The sequence below is a fragment of the Mytilus edulis genome, chromosome 14 (genome assembly GCF_963676685.1).
Source record: "Mytilus edulis chromosome 14, xbMytEdul2.2, whole genome shotgun sequence".
In the NCBI taxonomy this organism is placed as follows: Eukaryota; Metazoa; Mollusca; class Bivalvia; order Mytilida; family Mytilidae; genus Mytilus; species Mytilus edulis.
In genome coordinates this window covers 32,034,235-32,050,986 of record NC_092357.1, presented here as the reverse complement: position 1 = coordinate 32,050,986, position 16,752 = coordinate 32,034,235, and the positions used below count along the sequence as shown (strand labels likewise).

At 33.8% G+C, this 16,752-nt stretch overlaps 1 protein-coding gene across 2 annotated transcripts in view; it reads right to left on the bottom strand.

The window, feature by feature from the left end:
• LOC139504452 (uncharacterized) overlaps positions 1–16,752 on the bottom strand; it is a 32,747-nt gene that overhangs the window by 3,143 nt on the left and 12,852 nt on the right. Inside the window, exons 7-19 of one of the 2 annotated variants that reach the window (XM_071294538.1) lie at positions 15,410–15,961; positions 13,995–14,258; positions 12,642–12,726; positions 11,814–11,892; positions 10,692–10,766; positions 9,618–9,754; positions 7,740–7,774; positions 6,694–6,799; positions 6,238–6,402; positions 4,492–4,630; positions 3,426–3,545; positions 1,514–1,568; positions 1,034–1,183 (exon numbers count right to left, since the gene is read on the bottom strand). In XM_071294538.1, coding sequence (XP_071150639.1) covers positions 1,034–1,183; positions 1,514–1,568; positions 3,426–3,545; positions 4,492–4,630; positions 6,238–6,402; positions 6,694–6,799; positions 7,740–7,774; positions 9,618–9,754; positions 10,692–10,766; positions 11,814–11,892; positions 12,642–12,726; positions 13,995–14,258; positions 15,410–15,961 — 1,962 coding nt within the window. The remainder of the gene's footprint in view (positions 1–1,033; positions 1,184–1,513; positions 1,569–3,425; positions 3,546–4,491; positions 4,631–6,237; positions 6,403–6,693; positions 6,800–7,739; positions 7,775–9,617; positions 9,755–10,691; positions 10,767–11,813; positions 11,893–12,641; positions 12,727–13,994; positions 14,259–15,409; positions 15,962–16,752) is intronic. The other variant, XM_071294539.1, reaches the window with a different exon arrangement.

Here is a 16,752-nt window from a genome sequence, read left to right as displayed (position 1 = left end):
AAGGGTCTTTATACATCATTTTAGATATTGAAATTTTATGTCTAAATGAATCCAGAATTGCTAATTTTTAAATGATGTGAATCGGGCTCAATAAATTAACACTGATTAAGGTAATGTCAAACTTCTGCATTAATTACAAAAGCGATGCATGCGATGCCTCCGACAAAGTACCCCGATTAATCCAATTTAATTGAAATTGGAAATGAGGAATGTGTCAAATAGACAACAACCCGATCAAAGAACAGAAAACAGCCGTCGAAGGCCATCAATGGGTCTTCAACACAGGGAGAAAATCCCGTACAGGAGGTGCTCAGTGACCTCTACGCAAAAATGTGCAGAAGTTCAGATATCATTGAAAATGGACGTCACACTAAACTCCAAAAACATATAAATGAACTAAAATAAAACAACTAACATACAAGACTAACAACAAGAGGCTCTTGGCTTGGAACAGGCGAAACAATGAGATCTTAACCCTCCCCGTACACACTTATTCAATGTAGTATAAACAAACACACAACAATGCTCACAATAAAAATATTTCTGAAGAAGTCCAATGTCATAAAGGGCAAACAAAGAAACTAATCAAATAGTTTAGATTAGCATGCCTTGATAAGTTGTAACACTGATGTTCTTCATTTTTGCATTTATAAAAATTCAATTGTAAAATTCGCTAAAAATCCTGATTTAACGAGAAGTAATGATCGATTATCTATTCCAAACAGGTTAAATTTAATTTATAGACAATCAAATAGAAAAAACCTTCACTAATCCTAGGCGGGATTTAGTTGGCCCCTTACCAAAATGTGTACTAGTTTAGCGAAAAGGCACGTCACACTTCAACTTCGAAACATATAAATGAACCATTTTTAAAAAAAAACATTTGACGTGTTTAGAAAATCTTTGTTTTGCATATTTGAAATAGGGTTTTTATAAAACTTCAGAACAAAATAGGAACAGTTTTCGGAGAGGATCAGTATATATGCACACTTATACTATCGGCTTTATGATAAAAACTAAGTACTATACTTACTAGGAATACCAGTTTTAACCTTTTCACAGCTTACACAACAATTTTTCTTGATCGAATCACTATAACATTGGAAAGGCTCAGTTCTCAGTAGATTGGTACACGTTTTCCCTCTTAATACCAAGCCTGGGCTATCACCAAACACACAATCAGCTATTAGAAGATTATTAAGAAGATTAGAAGCCAATTCAATCATTGTAATAGAAAATTTTTACAAAGTTATTATTATGAATTAACAGTGATGATACCCAGCACTCAAAAATGTATGTAATTTTCACAGAACTAGTGCGTACAAAATTTGTTAAGGGGTCAACTTAAGTCCGCCTCCACATGCGGAATTTTATCGCTGTTTTGAAGACACATTGGTGGTTTTTGCATGTCCTCTGGTCGGGTGGTTGTTTCTTTGACTTATTCTCCTTTTCTTTCTCAAATGTATGTAACATTTGTGTATCGATAAAATAAATGCAACTTTCTTTCTCTTACCTCGTCTTCGACTCGGAGCTCTGGAATCGAATACACAGCTGCTTCCAATACACCACTACAAATAAAAGAAACCCCATATTAATGGATGTGTTTTGCTCTCGACGTAAGGCTATCGACAAGTTATCATTTAAATTTTTATATAACTCGGCATCACCATATTATTGTTGACAATATAATGGAATTTAATGCGACTGTCATACACCTAAAAGGTGATAAAAATACATATAAAGTGCACCAAGTCCGGAAATGGACAGTTGTTTTCCATTCGTTTGATAATCTTGCCTTTTTGATTTGTCCATTTGATAAGAGACCTTCCGTTTTATTGGAGTTAGGTGATATTTGTATTTAACTTAAAAAAAAGAACCTCGGAAATCCATTAAACATATTAACATAGAAAAACTGTTTTTTTTTTTTAAATTTGGGTCATTTATATGTTTTGAAGTTCAGCATGTTTAGTGTGACCTGCATTTTCGCTAAACGAGTACACGTTTTTTTAAGAGCCAACTGAATCCCGCCTAGGTCTCCCACTGCAGGATTTTCAAGCTGTGAACATCCATAGGTAGGTTTAGGCTGTTTTTCTGGTATTTGATCGGGTTATTGATTCATAAATATTTTTTTGTACTTTGTCTTAGTCCATTATTCGGTATTCTAATATATTTTCCGCTTCCAAATGTGCATTAGGCATATATCTTGTTAGTACCAACAAAAGCTTTTGTTATAAATATCATCTGTTCCCTTGTGTCTTTCATTGTTAGCCAGTACACACCAATCAAGTACTAATTTTAAATTTCCCTTTAATGCGGGGTTCACACATTGCCGATTATTGCTCCCGTTTGAGATCAGACAGCAATACGACACGAAAAGTGAAAAAGTCGGATTAGTATCCTCAATTATCTGGAATGTCCTATCATTGTCTGAACGCAGACGTTTTAGTCGTAACAGATTCCTACGGGTCGGGAAGGGTCCGAATAGTTCGGCAAAGCACCCCGACAGTTAGGTGCGTCCCGTAACATTCGGGGCAACTCAGTCGATTTTGTCTAGTCGGATTACAATCGTGGCTATGTCGTGACAGATACTGCTGTATCGGATCGAATTCCGAACAATGTTTTGTGTATTCTGGACGGTGTCCTGTGGAACGGGAATGATCTGGAGTAATTTTTCATAGCTGGTTTTCTGCCGATTGAGTCCAGATTGCATCCAGATCTTGTCGACTGCGAACCGTTTTTTGCCGAAACCGTTCCGAAACAGTCCCGTTATTAATACGAAATTCGTCAATGATACCCACGTCAGAGTCCCGACAATTACACAATACAATACGACTGAGACCAGACAAAGCCGTTTGCAATGCGATAGAGCGGACCGTGATAGGATTACGTTCCGACAGTACCTGATCATCCCGAATATGCCGACAGTTTTCGAACGGATAACTTCCGTCAGCGTCGGTTCACTGTCTGGTCATTGTCTGATCTCTGTCGGATTACATTCGGTAGAGTCGGGACGCAGTCGTGACAGACTCGGTCGAATTTTACCTGGCGAAAAATACGAATCGGATTAGAAGCGGATTCAGAACGGGATTATCGGGACATATTCGCTTGGAAACGGTTGAATATCGACGCTTCCTGAACACTATCTGATTGTTGTCGTGATCAAATTATTTTTTTTACAAATTTTAATTTAAGTTTGAATTTCCATCCACGATTCACAGGATGTTGATTAGACTTTTAATTAATTTTAATCGGGAATGGTCCTGTCAAGAACGGTAGTAAAAATCGTGAATGTGTGACCCCAGCGTAAGCGCGATCTGTTCGACGCCTCCTTATACATATACACAGTTTGGTAGCTGTTAGAATTATTTGTCTGTGTTTGAAAAAAAATTAACTGTAATGAATAATTCTTGACAAGATTAACATACTTTGTTAGATCCACACGTTGTCCCCTCTGCAGGTAAGCCTAATATACAGCGTGTAGAGGTCATGTCAAGTGTTTTACACCATACTCCAGTGCACACATTCTCACTGTTGCCTATAAAAGACTGAAAGATGTCTATTAGAGTCAATTTTCTAAAATGTTAGACGTGCAAATCATGGTATCTTAATAAGAAACACAACCAAATAGTATTGGCTTTTCTTATAATTTTGTTCAAAGAGTAGAGAGCAGGCAAAACCTTTTATTTTAATTGAAAACAATTGTTATTATTACATATCTTTTTATATTTTGTGTAGAAGCAATAGGTAAGTAGGTAGAGAATTGCAGAACATTGATATAGATTGCTAACAGAACGGTTAAAGGTAAAATTGAAAATTTTATAGGCTTTTTTATTCAATGTTAAAGTACGATTAAACATGTGTTGATATTGTTCGCAATGTGTTGTTAGAGAGTCTGATGCATGTTTGGTAATATTTTCAAAAGTGAAAACCGGCGTGTTTTGAAGGCTAACAAACAAACAAAAAATGAAAATGCAACAACTGAGGGGATTTTTTGTTGTTAATTTATGTGTCATTTGGTCTCCTTTGAAGAGTAGTCTCAATTGCAATCATGCATACCACATCTTTGTCAGTTTGAAGTTCATTTCTGTTAACAAACCTTATAAAAATACAGATTTATCTTTCAAGGCAAATTTTGAATTTTAAAATTTTAAAATTATTATAAAATTAATATAACATTGTAAAAAATAAAGCACACGTTTCAATTTGTTGATGCATCTAGTGTACATTATATACACAAGCATGCGGTTGGTACATATTTATAATGCTGAATTATGGGTACCGCCCTTTTAAACATAGATTGTTATCAAATTTCAGGGGCTGATCCAGCCATTTTAAAAAGGGGGGTTCCCAACCCAGGATAAAAGGGGAGGGGTTCAAACTATATGTCCCCATTCAAATGCATTGATCGGCAAAAAAGAAGGGGGTTCCAACCCACGGAACCCTCCTCCTGGATCCGCCACTGAATTTGTATTTGTTGATATAATTACTTACTCTGCATGCATAAGAACCTTTTCCTATGATGAATTCACACTGTTTATCAACGTCGAATGTCTGACCTAGCCTTTTTTGTGATCCAGGGTTGAAATTTTTAGCATTAGGATGTGTCCGCTGCATACAATGAGAACCCTTTCTGAAACCACAAACACATTAAAGGATTTTTATCATACAGTGGAACAATGTATCTATTCCCGATATGTCCCTGTTTGACGTCGAAAACAAAAATATGTCACGTTAGCAACGTTTGGCATTACATCAATTGTAAGTTTATTGTATGCACTAACAGAAATACATGAATAAAAAGTCTGAACTTTGATCTAACTGCGCTTTTTATCGACGCACGAGCCGAATGATCCACGGCCTAGAGTAGTTTTATGATAGCTACGTTCTCTTTTGTGTGTGTGTGTGTGTGTGTGTCTGGGGCGACCCCGTATTGCTTGTTTTCAACTGACGCTCATTGTGGTTCACAGAACTTTTTTCACTTCCAAAATGTTCTGATTAAATTTGCGTATACATTTGCACAGACGTCGAAATGACCACCAGTGTACTAGTTAGAAGTCGACAGATTTTACGAGGAATTGTCGTGATGTTGAATGCATTTCCTACAAATCCAAAAATGACCAATTGCATGCATGTCCGAGGAATTAAATGATTCAATTAATGATATATTGCAGCCATATATGGTCAATTGTATTGATAAAAAAGGGGAGATGTTCAACCAATAAAACGGCCGGTCCCCTATAACATGGGTAACAAAGGATTTATGTTTAGCCATTATCTGCTTACCCTTCCGGAGCACCTGAGATCACCGCTAGTTTTTGGTGGGATTCGTGTTGTTTATTCTTTAGTTTTATGTTGTGTCATGTGTACTATTGGTTGTCTGTTTGTCCATTTCATTTTAAGCCATGGCGTTGTTAGTTTATTTTCGATTTAAGAGTTTGACTGTCCCTCTGGTATTTGTCGTCCCTCTTCTTGTCCTCACAAACATTGAGCGCATTTTTTTTTATTTTGATTAGAAGGCCGTTACACTATTCATACTTAAAGTAAAAAAAGTAATATCCAAAAAATACTGAACTCCGAGGAAAATTATTTATTAAATGGTAAAATCAAAAGCTCAAACACATCTTACGAATGGACAACAACTGCTATATTCATGACTTGGTTCAGGCATTTTTTGTAAAGTAGAAAATGGTGGATTAAACCGGGCTTAATAGCATGCCAAACCTCTCACTTGTATGAAAATGTTTAATTATTATAACATAGAGACCTTATAAGATTTTTTTTAATTGCAAACCACAAAATATGAAATCAATAGTCAGAGTTCATATATATAATTATAAAAACATACATCAAGGAAAAACAAAATAATTTGAAGAAAAAATAGTGGGTTATATGATGTTTCTGCAAAACTATAGAAATCAATGAACAATAACTGAATCGAAAATTGAACTAAATTTGATTTCAATGTACTACTGAATGTCATTCGTACGTGAAACTTTGATCTCAACGAATTGTTGTGAAAATCGATTTCAATTACACCGAATACAATTCTGCAGAAAAAAAACATGCATTTCTTTTTTGGTGAATATATTATCGTATTAAAACCATAGAATGTACTTTACAATGCCAATGAATACGTCAGACGAGCTAATTGGACATATATGAAAAAACGCTTGGACTGAATTAGGAAACACGAAAGAGTAAATTCAATCATCTTATACCATATTTCTATTTGCTTACTTATTTAATTCGTCTAGATATAAACCAATTTCACTGGAAGTACAGGAAGAAAATTCCCATGGACTTTTTTGGTTAGGTGGTCTCATAGCCTGACTGACTGAAACCATTATGAATCCACTTGAGCTAGAACACCTGTTGTTTTCGCCGTCATGAACTGCGCCTAAACTATAATAGACAAACAGATGTGACGTCACTAAATAAACTCATCATATATACCAGGATTGATATTTTGTATTTGCGCCAGACGCGCGTTTCGTCTACAAAAGACTCATCAGTGACGCTGGAATAAAAAAATGTGAAAAAAGGCAAAATAAACAAAAAATAAAGTGTCAATTTTACATGACGGCGACTATAAAAGTGGTCAAATTCATCTAAAGTCAATGTCCCCTGTTTAAGTAAGAAGTAAATGAGCAATTGAGACTCAATAATAAGACAACAACAAATATATAAACATACGCATGTCCAATCTCATGTGCAGCAACTGTAGCAGCAATAAAATCAAACTTTTCTTCCACTATAGAGTTTGATCTTGTAGTACAAATGGAATTCAGGTAAGCGGTACCTTAAATATAAATATTTAAAAAATTAAAGAGTAACACTTCTTTGTAATCAAAACTTACGCAATTACGTGTTTAGTATAGAAGGTATATGTGATTATCAAATATGTACAGAATTGTTTCTTTATTCACATTGACAGACTCCATAGAGATTTTGTTTTAAACAATGAAAAAAAGCTACAACTAAAATCCTGGAATTTAAATTGACACTCTGCTATTTAGATGAAAAAAATATTCTAAAATAGCAGTCATCTAATCGAACTAAGTCTGTTTTATTTCCTGACTAACAAATCATAATTGAAAACTGCGTATACAATAAAGCTTAATTAAAAAAAGATATGTTTTAAATTTCCCAATTGTGAATTTATCTAGTTTTGTGTTGCAGCATTCCAGCACTTCTGAATAAAGAGTTTAGATATATCCTAGTTGATAAGATATGTTTACTCATTACGTTTAATTTCTTTCCGTTATTACCCCCAAGGGTGACCGGGGAATAGAAATATGGTCACTTGGAACAGTAAAACGCTTGGTGGGGCGTCCGTTTGGCTGTGTATCAAGTTTGCAGCCAGGTCCGGTCAGAATGGGGACGTTAAATCCGATGCCTCGTGTAAAGAGCGTGTCATGCACTTTGCACCTTAAGGAACCTTGCAATATTTCTTTGAGGGGTCCGTAGGTGGCCTGTTGCAAGGCAACATTTTTGTCCCTATCTAAGATACCCTCATTTTCCAGTGGCAGTCAAAATTTCTCCGACCATCATACTGGATGGCTTCTATTATTACAAGACTTTCCTATTGTTTTTTTGTTGTTAATTTGTTCTCCAACAGTCAATCAATCTTTTCGTTACTTGTTTGATAGTTAAAATGGAAGAATTTTTACTTTTGATCTCAATTGACGTATTACAAACAAAATGTACCTTTTTACTGTTATCAAAATATAATGTCTCACCTGACGTATCAAACGATCCACTACGCATATCATACCTGAAAAATAAACAGAGGGATTCTGTTATGTTAGGTCATGTTTCCATAATTTGGCAGCCCCGATAAAGTAAACCCAATAACAGCTACATGACCTACCGAGTTTACCGGATTCACTTGTAATAATATGAGCAACACGACGGGTGCCAAATGTTGAGCAAGATCTGCTTACCCTTCCGGAGCTCCTGAGATCACCCCCAGTTTTTTGGTGGGATTAGTCGTTAGTTTTCTATGTTGTGTCTTGTATACTATTATTTTTGTTTGTTTCTCTTTTTTCCTTTTTAGCCCTGGCGTTGTCAGTTTGTTTTCGATTATGAGTTTGAATGTCCCTCTGGTATCTTTCATTCCTCTTTTACAAATAGAACTTTAAGCAGACTTGTCAAATAATGGAATACTAATACTAAAAACGACTTTTTATTTATTTTTAAATTAAAATGTTGGCGCTTTTTGGACACTATTCTGGAGAAAATAAAAAATTCTATATTATACATCGAACCCCCGCGATGACATACTAAAAATAACATTTTAAAATAAATGTTTGCATGAAAGATGCTCACAGAAACAACTTGAAAGTTGTCATTTTATTCATTTATGAAGCTCTTTGTAAGGATAACTAATTGAACTTATCAGGAATAATAGTATATGCTTCCTCGTTTTGAAGGTAAACTTGTAATAGGGGACATAGGGTACTCGTGCAATGATTAGGTCATGCATGTTATTTGAAAAGTTTAATCTTGTGCAAACATTTAAATCAATTATTTTACTGTATCAAAGTTCTATCATTTTCAGCTATAATCCTATACAAATTCCCATAATATTAGGCGACAAAAGTAGAACATATCAAAGAGCTCGAAGGTAAATTCATATAGAGGTAAGCCTAAAAAACAGACAAATCAAAAATCAATTATTTTACTGTGGCAAAGTTTTATCATATTCAGCTATAATCCTAGACAAATTCCCATATTATTAGGCGACAAAAGTAGAACATATAAAAGAACTCGAAGGTAAATTCATAAAAAGGTAAGCCTAAAGAACAGACAAAACAAAAAAATATCAACAATTTAACCAGAAAGCAGTTCTGATATTAAACTTTCTATATATTTGATTTTTTTTATGAGTCTGAAATGTATTTAAGATATTTTTTCTCCAATCCTTTGAAACCAAAAAAAAAAAAAATCAAATGAGGTTGTGTATCAATAATTGAGGGGAAGGACAGGGGTAAGGGAGACAGGGAGAAAGGGGGTAGGAGAAAGAAGAAATGGGGTGGGAGAAAGGAGAAAGGAGAGGAAGGCTGGGAGGAAGGAGAAAAAGTTGGAGAAAAAAATGAAATATGAAAAAATAAAATATCTCTCTTTTTTCCAGTAAATTAAAAAAAAATAAAATATGGAGAAGAGGGGTAGAAGAAGAGGGGTAGGAGAAATGAGAATAGGGATGGGAGAAGGGAGAAGGGTACCCCCTGTCCTCCCCCTCATAATTGTGCTATGTCTATATGCATTTTGTACTTCTTTGCTAAAGATTTGTCTGTTTTATAGTGATTACGTTTAAGACACAATCTTGACTGCTGTAACCTTAATATGTTGGACGGTTTTACCTATTATGAGTGTTTGTTTTATTCACACATCTTTGTCAATATAATTTAATTTGATGCGACTGTCATACCAGTGAGAGGTTAAGCTAGCTATGAAACCAGGTGTAATCCACCATTTCCACATAAGAAAATGCATGTAACAATTCAGGAGTACGATGCATTTGAGCTTTTGATTTTGCCAATTAGATATGGACTATCCGTTTTGAATGTTCCTCGGAGTTCAGTATTTTTGTTTGTTTACTTTTAAAACATACTCACCTTGTAAAAGCCATGATATGATCATGCCTAGGGATTCCATTTGTCTGCACCCACTGCTTCATTGCAGAGAGAGCGGTGTCAGCATTTAAAATGCCACCTGAAAGATGGTTCTGGATAAAACTAAGATCAGATGATCGCTGAAAAAGTATAACAGAAGTTCATATTTTGAAATGTTATTGAGAAAATACATCTTCGGTAATAATAAAACATTATATAACACTGCATTTTGCAACAACATTAACAAATGGTGATGTTTAAAGGTTTCATGCCTTTTTTTCAATATAACGGCGATATAACGCCTTGATTATAAATTATACATGCTGAGTCATCGGCTAACGAAGCCAACACGTGGTCCTGTTACAAGGTTTCATTTTTTTTTCTCATAAAACGCTAACAAGTATATTAGAATGAGCGTTTCACAACCGAGATTCTATAAACACACAATTAAATGTGTCGTATTTTAATACTTACTGTTGGATATTTGTTCTGCTTTATTTTAATTTCATTATAGACACATAATATAAAATTAGCTGCTACTGTTGAAATGAAACATGAGTGCATATTTTTTATGGAGAACCTGATATCACCCACAGCTTTTGATGGGGTTCATGTTGCTTAGTCTTGTGTACTATTATTTGTCTGTTTGTCTTATTCTTTTTTTTAGGCATGGCGTTGTCAGTTTATTTTCGATCTATGAGTTTGACTTCCCCTCTGGTATCTTTCGCAACTCTTTTGTAAGGTGTTTGAACTAAGAATTCAATTACTTCAAGTAATCTGGCAGAAATGACCTGATGCATCGTTATAGATTGAATCCTTTTGGGGCTTCATGCGAAAAGCATTCACTTATAATTCGCCGATTCAGAATCTAATGCATTCTGGGTAATATTTACAAAAGTCAACACAAAATCGTTGTGCTTGGTTGAAAACGTACAAAACAATGGAAATTCCACCAATGACGTGGCGTGACGTTATTTTGTTTTTTGGGGTACGAACAATTATGAAATTACCAATAGTCCTATAGATTCTGAAACGGTCAATTGACAAATGTATTTTGATTTCGAAGTTATACCTCACCTTAGCTACATATATTCCTACTAGGTTTACTGCCACTCTGTAAGATGCATTCATTTTCTTAAATCTGTTATCTACCTTTTAAACAGATAACAAAACTATTTCAAATTTGTTATTAAAGGTAAAATAGAAAAGTTAGACGCGTAATATGGTATTTTAAGATATAAGGGGTTTTCCGTCGTCATATTCTGACTAAATTTTCTATGTTTATTTGTATAAATTCTATTAAATATAATTGGTTGCAAACCAAGGTTAATGATTACCATAGCTTTTCATAAGCGTTCTTTAGTTGTCTTATTTTGGGGTGTTTTTGTTTTTCAATGTAATTAGTTTCAACTTTTGGCTGTTGATGCTATGGAAACAAGCGCACGTATTGACGTACACTATAGCAACACTTATCTTGCGAGAAGATATTAGTATCATATCAAATGTGTAGCATTTTACAGTGCCATATACATGATATACTACAATATTCAATGTACATAGCAACAATTACACTATTGATTGACGTCATGAAAACTTTATATGAGTTATCTTTAATTGAATGGGTTTTTTTTCTGTAATATTGTTTGTAATTTAACCCCTTTTATAATTAAATTTAAAAAAAACCCAGCTATTTCCTAATCTTTTGTTTCATCAGTCTCATCGTAGCATTTGTACCCCTCAGGATACCCTGAGACCACCCACAGTTTGTGGTTGGGTTAATGTCAGCTAGTTTTTAGTATTGTTTGTTGTGTTTTTGTAAACTGTTGTTTGTCTTTTGATCTCTGTTGTTTGTTTGTCATGTCGTTGGAAGTTTCCTGCCAAAATATGAGTTTGATTGTCCTCGGGATCTTAAGCCTCTATTTTGTAGCAATGAGATTTGTAAAAGAAGTGTTGCCTGATTTCATTGATGTAGACCAGTCTGGTTCATACTGTGAAACTCGCTGTTTCAGAATCTAAAGTAATATTTTCAAAATTGTCCATCAACAAATCGTGATTGGCTGAACACGCCCTAAACATTAGAAACAACCAATGATATCACATTGTTTTAATTTTGGGGTAGGGACAAAATTACCCATAATCCTTATGATTCTTCTTTAACGGCCTATTCTAATGTGTATGTTTGACCCATTAAATACTTACTCCCAACAACAAAAATGTGTAATATTCTCGAACTCGTTGCATTGCTCTGTCACTATTGGAATTTTCCTCCCTCAACCAGCTAGAAAACAAAATAAGCAATTAAAAAAGTCAGTCCCTTTGTTAAGGACAAACACTGCAAAGACGATTAACTAAAAGTGAATTATTTATTTTGAAAAGAAACTTTTTTGTAACCATATAGATGTTTCATTTAAACGAACTGTCATTAGTAATCAAGATTAATTATTTCTATAGAATGAAAGTTTAAACCAGAAATTGCACAAATTATAACAACAACATTACATTTGTTAAAAATTCAACATGTCTTATCGACACGAAACTATAATTTAAATTTACACAAATAAGTTTACCATGTTTGAGTCTTTTTACCTAAAACATATGATACATATTTCATCAACTGCTTATTTTTTCTTCCTATTTTTCTTTTGTGTTTTATGTTTTTTATCCTCTTGTGATTTGATTTTTTACAACATCGACAGGCTAAGGTAAGTTCCTTTTTGTATTTTACCTTCGATTCAATCCACCATTTTCTACATAGGAAAATGCCTGTACAAAGTCAGGAATATGACAGTTTTTATCCGTTCTTCTGATGTGTTTGAGCTTTTGATTTTCCTCAGAGTTTAGTATTGTAGTGATTTTACTTTTTTCATTCAGATCTATTTTTATTTAAGATGTTCATAAGCTTTGTTTTCTTTAATTGCGTCAACAAAATTTTGACCTGTTGAAGGTTATTTAATTAACACGTGTGCGCTAAATCGTTAATAACGTAAGAATCAAAGGGTTTTACCTTTAGAAGTTATACTCACTTACAAGTTATATATCGGAAAGTCAATTACAACAAATACTTCCACATTGTAGTTTCCAGTCGCTCTCTTCCTTCTGTGTTTCGACTGACCTGAAAATAAACTTTTATTTAATGGGAAGAGTTCTATATATGCAAAAGCACCACGCATGCAGGCCAATACATGCTTGAATCATGTGAAATCTTTCGTAAATTTAAGCACGATTATCGGATGTTGCTCGATTTTGGCGTTTTCCGTGCAAAATATACGAATAATACACGCACGATTATCATGCGTTGCACAATTACTAGTGTAATTTCATTTCATACTATATTCTATGTCATGTTATAAGTATTTACGAATTTATACCATAAAGCGATAAATATGAATTCACAGCATTAAATCGTACAAAGGTGTATATGAATATTTTTTCCGTCCATCTGTCTAACGATACCGATACATGTTGGTTCCAAAATTTCTAGAACTTTTAAAGATCGGATTAATTTGAGATACACGAAGATTGTATAAATAGCATGTCTTACCTAATTAACATGACTTTTTTGTGAAGTTCTATACATTATTGAAAAGGTAGCATAAAAAGAAAAATCACAAAAATACTGAACTCCGAGGAAATCATAAAACGAAAAGTCCCTAATCAAATTGCAAAATCAAAAGCTGAAACATATCAAACGAATAGATAACAACTGTCATATTCCTGACTTGGTACAGACATTTATTTATGTAGAAAATGGTGGATTGAATCTGGTTTAATAGCTAGCTAAACCTCTCACTTGTATGACAGCCGCATCAAATTCCATTATATTGACATCGATGCGTGAACAAAACATACAGACATAATAGATAAACAGCAGTCAACATTGTGTAATAATCTTCATCACTAAAAATAAACAAACAAATATGTAACAAAGGATCACAAAATGGCATATAGACTAAGCGTATTAGCAGGGACAAGAATACACGATATTGCCACAGTACAATACAGAGTATGAGTACAGAACCACGTCATATATGAAACATAAAAAGCATATAGACAAAGCACAAAGCAAAAACTGAAAGACAAGCAACAAACAAGTTTCCCAATAGCACAATAACGGGATGTATAAGCACAGAGCCATGCTACATGCATCGAAGTAACACCAAAAGGCAAATAGACAAAGCACATCAGCAAAAACGAAAAACAAGCATACGAGAAAATCACAAACAATAATGATAGGACGTAAAAGTATCACAAGCATCTTCATCACAGCAAAAACAAACAAGTATTTAAGAAAGAAGCACAACAAGGCATAAATCAAATCTAACAACCTCATTCATCGCTTTCCCATTATACAAATATGAAATAGAACATTAGCAACTGTACCCAATATTGATGCTATGCGGTTGATCTTTGTTTCGACTTGAGGAGCACTTTCTGCTTTCAATACAGATTTAGATAACGAGTTAGAATTTCCCAAGATGCCACCATGCTCTCTGTCAAACATATGTCCAGACCACATGGTATTTACTGCATCTCTAAATTTTCCAAAATGATGAACTCCTTTTATTTTTGATTTTGGATAAAATGATTTGTATTTTCTTTCTTCATTGCCAGACATCTGTTTGTCGATAATTGACAAAGGTGAGTCTACAATATATCATCAGTATAATGTAATCTCAAAATTATGTTCACGTACGTTTATTGCATTGATTTATGCATGTAAACAAAATCGGTAATGAAAAAAGAAGAAAGCAGGCATATGATTTAGAACGTATGACGAGCGTTTCATCTACAAAGGGCTCATCAGTGGCGCTTTAATAAAAAAGAGGTGGTTTGAAGTAAGATTTATGCGAAATATTGATGGTTTCATTATTACTTGTTCATGAATGTTATGCTGCTTTTAAATAGATCTGTTCATCGTAGGGTTTGTTCTCATCTGTCTAGTTGATGTTGGTGTAGGCTTATTATTAACGGAACTGCCAGAATCTTGACTTGATTAAGTTTTGTCCTCTTAATATACAAGAAACTAGCATATTGATTATATAAAAGTCAAAACTAGTCGAAGCGTGTAGAAGTGAGAGCTGATGAATATTCTGTACTTAAATGAGACCAACTGAGGTGACAAATTAGCATTTCCTAATTTATGTGCAACACTTTCATCATATTACTTTCATTTGCCATTGTTAAAACCATGTAAAAATAAAAAGATGGGCTTCATTAGTAGTCAGCGTAGCGATTCCAGATGCAAATTCGCCAATAGGTTGGACGACAGGGGATGTTTAGGATCATTGTGTCAAAGGAAGAAAATTTCAATAATAATGAGCCGTATCTCCAATTTTAAATGCATTATAAGTAATCGCATATGAATGATATAATTTATGTACATTTATATGTAGAAGTGTTTCGTCGCTTCCTAAGAAATTCTCTAATAAGTTCTTTAACTTAAACTTGTGACCAGTTTTTGATGATGACCGAAGAACTCGTTAAGCGATTATTTTTCTCATGAAAGAAGTGTATTAATATGCCAACTTGTGGTATATTTGGTTATTTTTCCACACACATGGGTCTTATACTGAGCAATACCATACTTTAAGTGCTAATTTGTAGTCTCAACAACGTAAAACAGGACGTTGGCCTTTAGAAGTTCCGATTTTTCTCTTTTTATCTCCGGTGGAAAGTTGTCGGATCTATAATCATAGAACATCCCCTTTTTTATAGCTAGATAAAATGTCTTCCTAAATAATAGGACACGAATTATTGAATTGCAATAGAATAATTAGTTAAGAGAGGATATTTACCAAATGGTAATACAATATCATCAATCGGTATCTTTAATCCTGGAATACTGGCCCATGGTTTCGAACTCGATTTGTCCAACTGTTCTGGTTGCAAAGTTTTGTGTTGTATTGAAGGTTTCGGTTCATTTAACATCTGATGTGATTGTATTTCTTGGTTTTTCAACTTTTTATCGTTTTCATGGAACGTATCAGATTCATTCAGCATATGAGTAATTGCATTTTTCTGTTTTTTCCTGGTTTCTTCTTGATCTTTTGAGTCGGAATGCTGCTTTTTAGTACCAGTTGTCACAACAGTTTTGTTTTCTTTTTGCTGGAAGGATGATTTAATCGGAAGATCGGCAGCTAAACTCCGATCTTTAGTACTTCTATCAGATATTTTGTTAAATTGATGTTTGTTTCTTTTTCTATGAATGGTAAAAACAGAGTTGTGTGGCCTTTGTTTTTTAAGTGTCTTCTGATTCTTTCTCCGTGGAGATCGTGGTCTTTTAAACATAGTTGCCATATTCTTTGCAAAAATCCTTTTATTTTTTAGCCTCTTATTTCGTCTTGGACCTATCATTATTATATATACATGATATTTATGATCAGAAATGATCAAATAAAAATAGGATTCAAAATTATAAACAAAAGGGAATTACTAGTAAACAAAAATCAACAATTTATCGAAATAACATAAGTAAAATATTTCATTGAAATGTTAAAGAAAATAAGAGCTGCTTTTCATCGTTTAGAATATTAACGGCAATTTTTCTATTATAAGATTGATCAGTATCATCATAAATATAAAAAAGTTTATGTCAGCATTTGATACATAAAATGTACCTATTTTACTATGTATTGTATCATTTAAACATTATTTAAATCTATGTTATAGCATTAGCGGTACCTATTTTACTACACCTGATGTTCATTTCGATAAATTAATGCCTCTTCAGTTACGAAAGAGGCACACATACTGAAAACCTATAAATGAAAGGCTGTTGGGCTGTTGACAACTCTAAAAACAAACAGTCTATCAACAGAAATTTCGATTCAGTTGTAGTAATAACATTTGCAATTATAAAAAAGATCGGAGAGGAAATTTTATATTTTATTTTATGTTCAGATCACCCCTAGTTTTTGGTGGGGTTCGTGTTGCTTAGTTTTCTATGTTGTGTAATGTGTACTATTGTTTGTCTGTTTGTCTTTTTCATTTTTAGCCATGGCGTTGTCAGTTTATTTTCGATTTATGGGTTTGACTGTCCCTCTGGTATCTTTCGTCCCTCTTTCAGAACTAGTTACAGTAACATAGAGGCGGCAACATAGAGGTGTTACATAATTTTTGAAGTTTTTTTTCCTCTTTT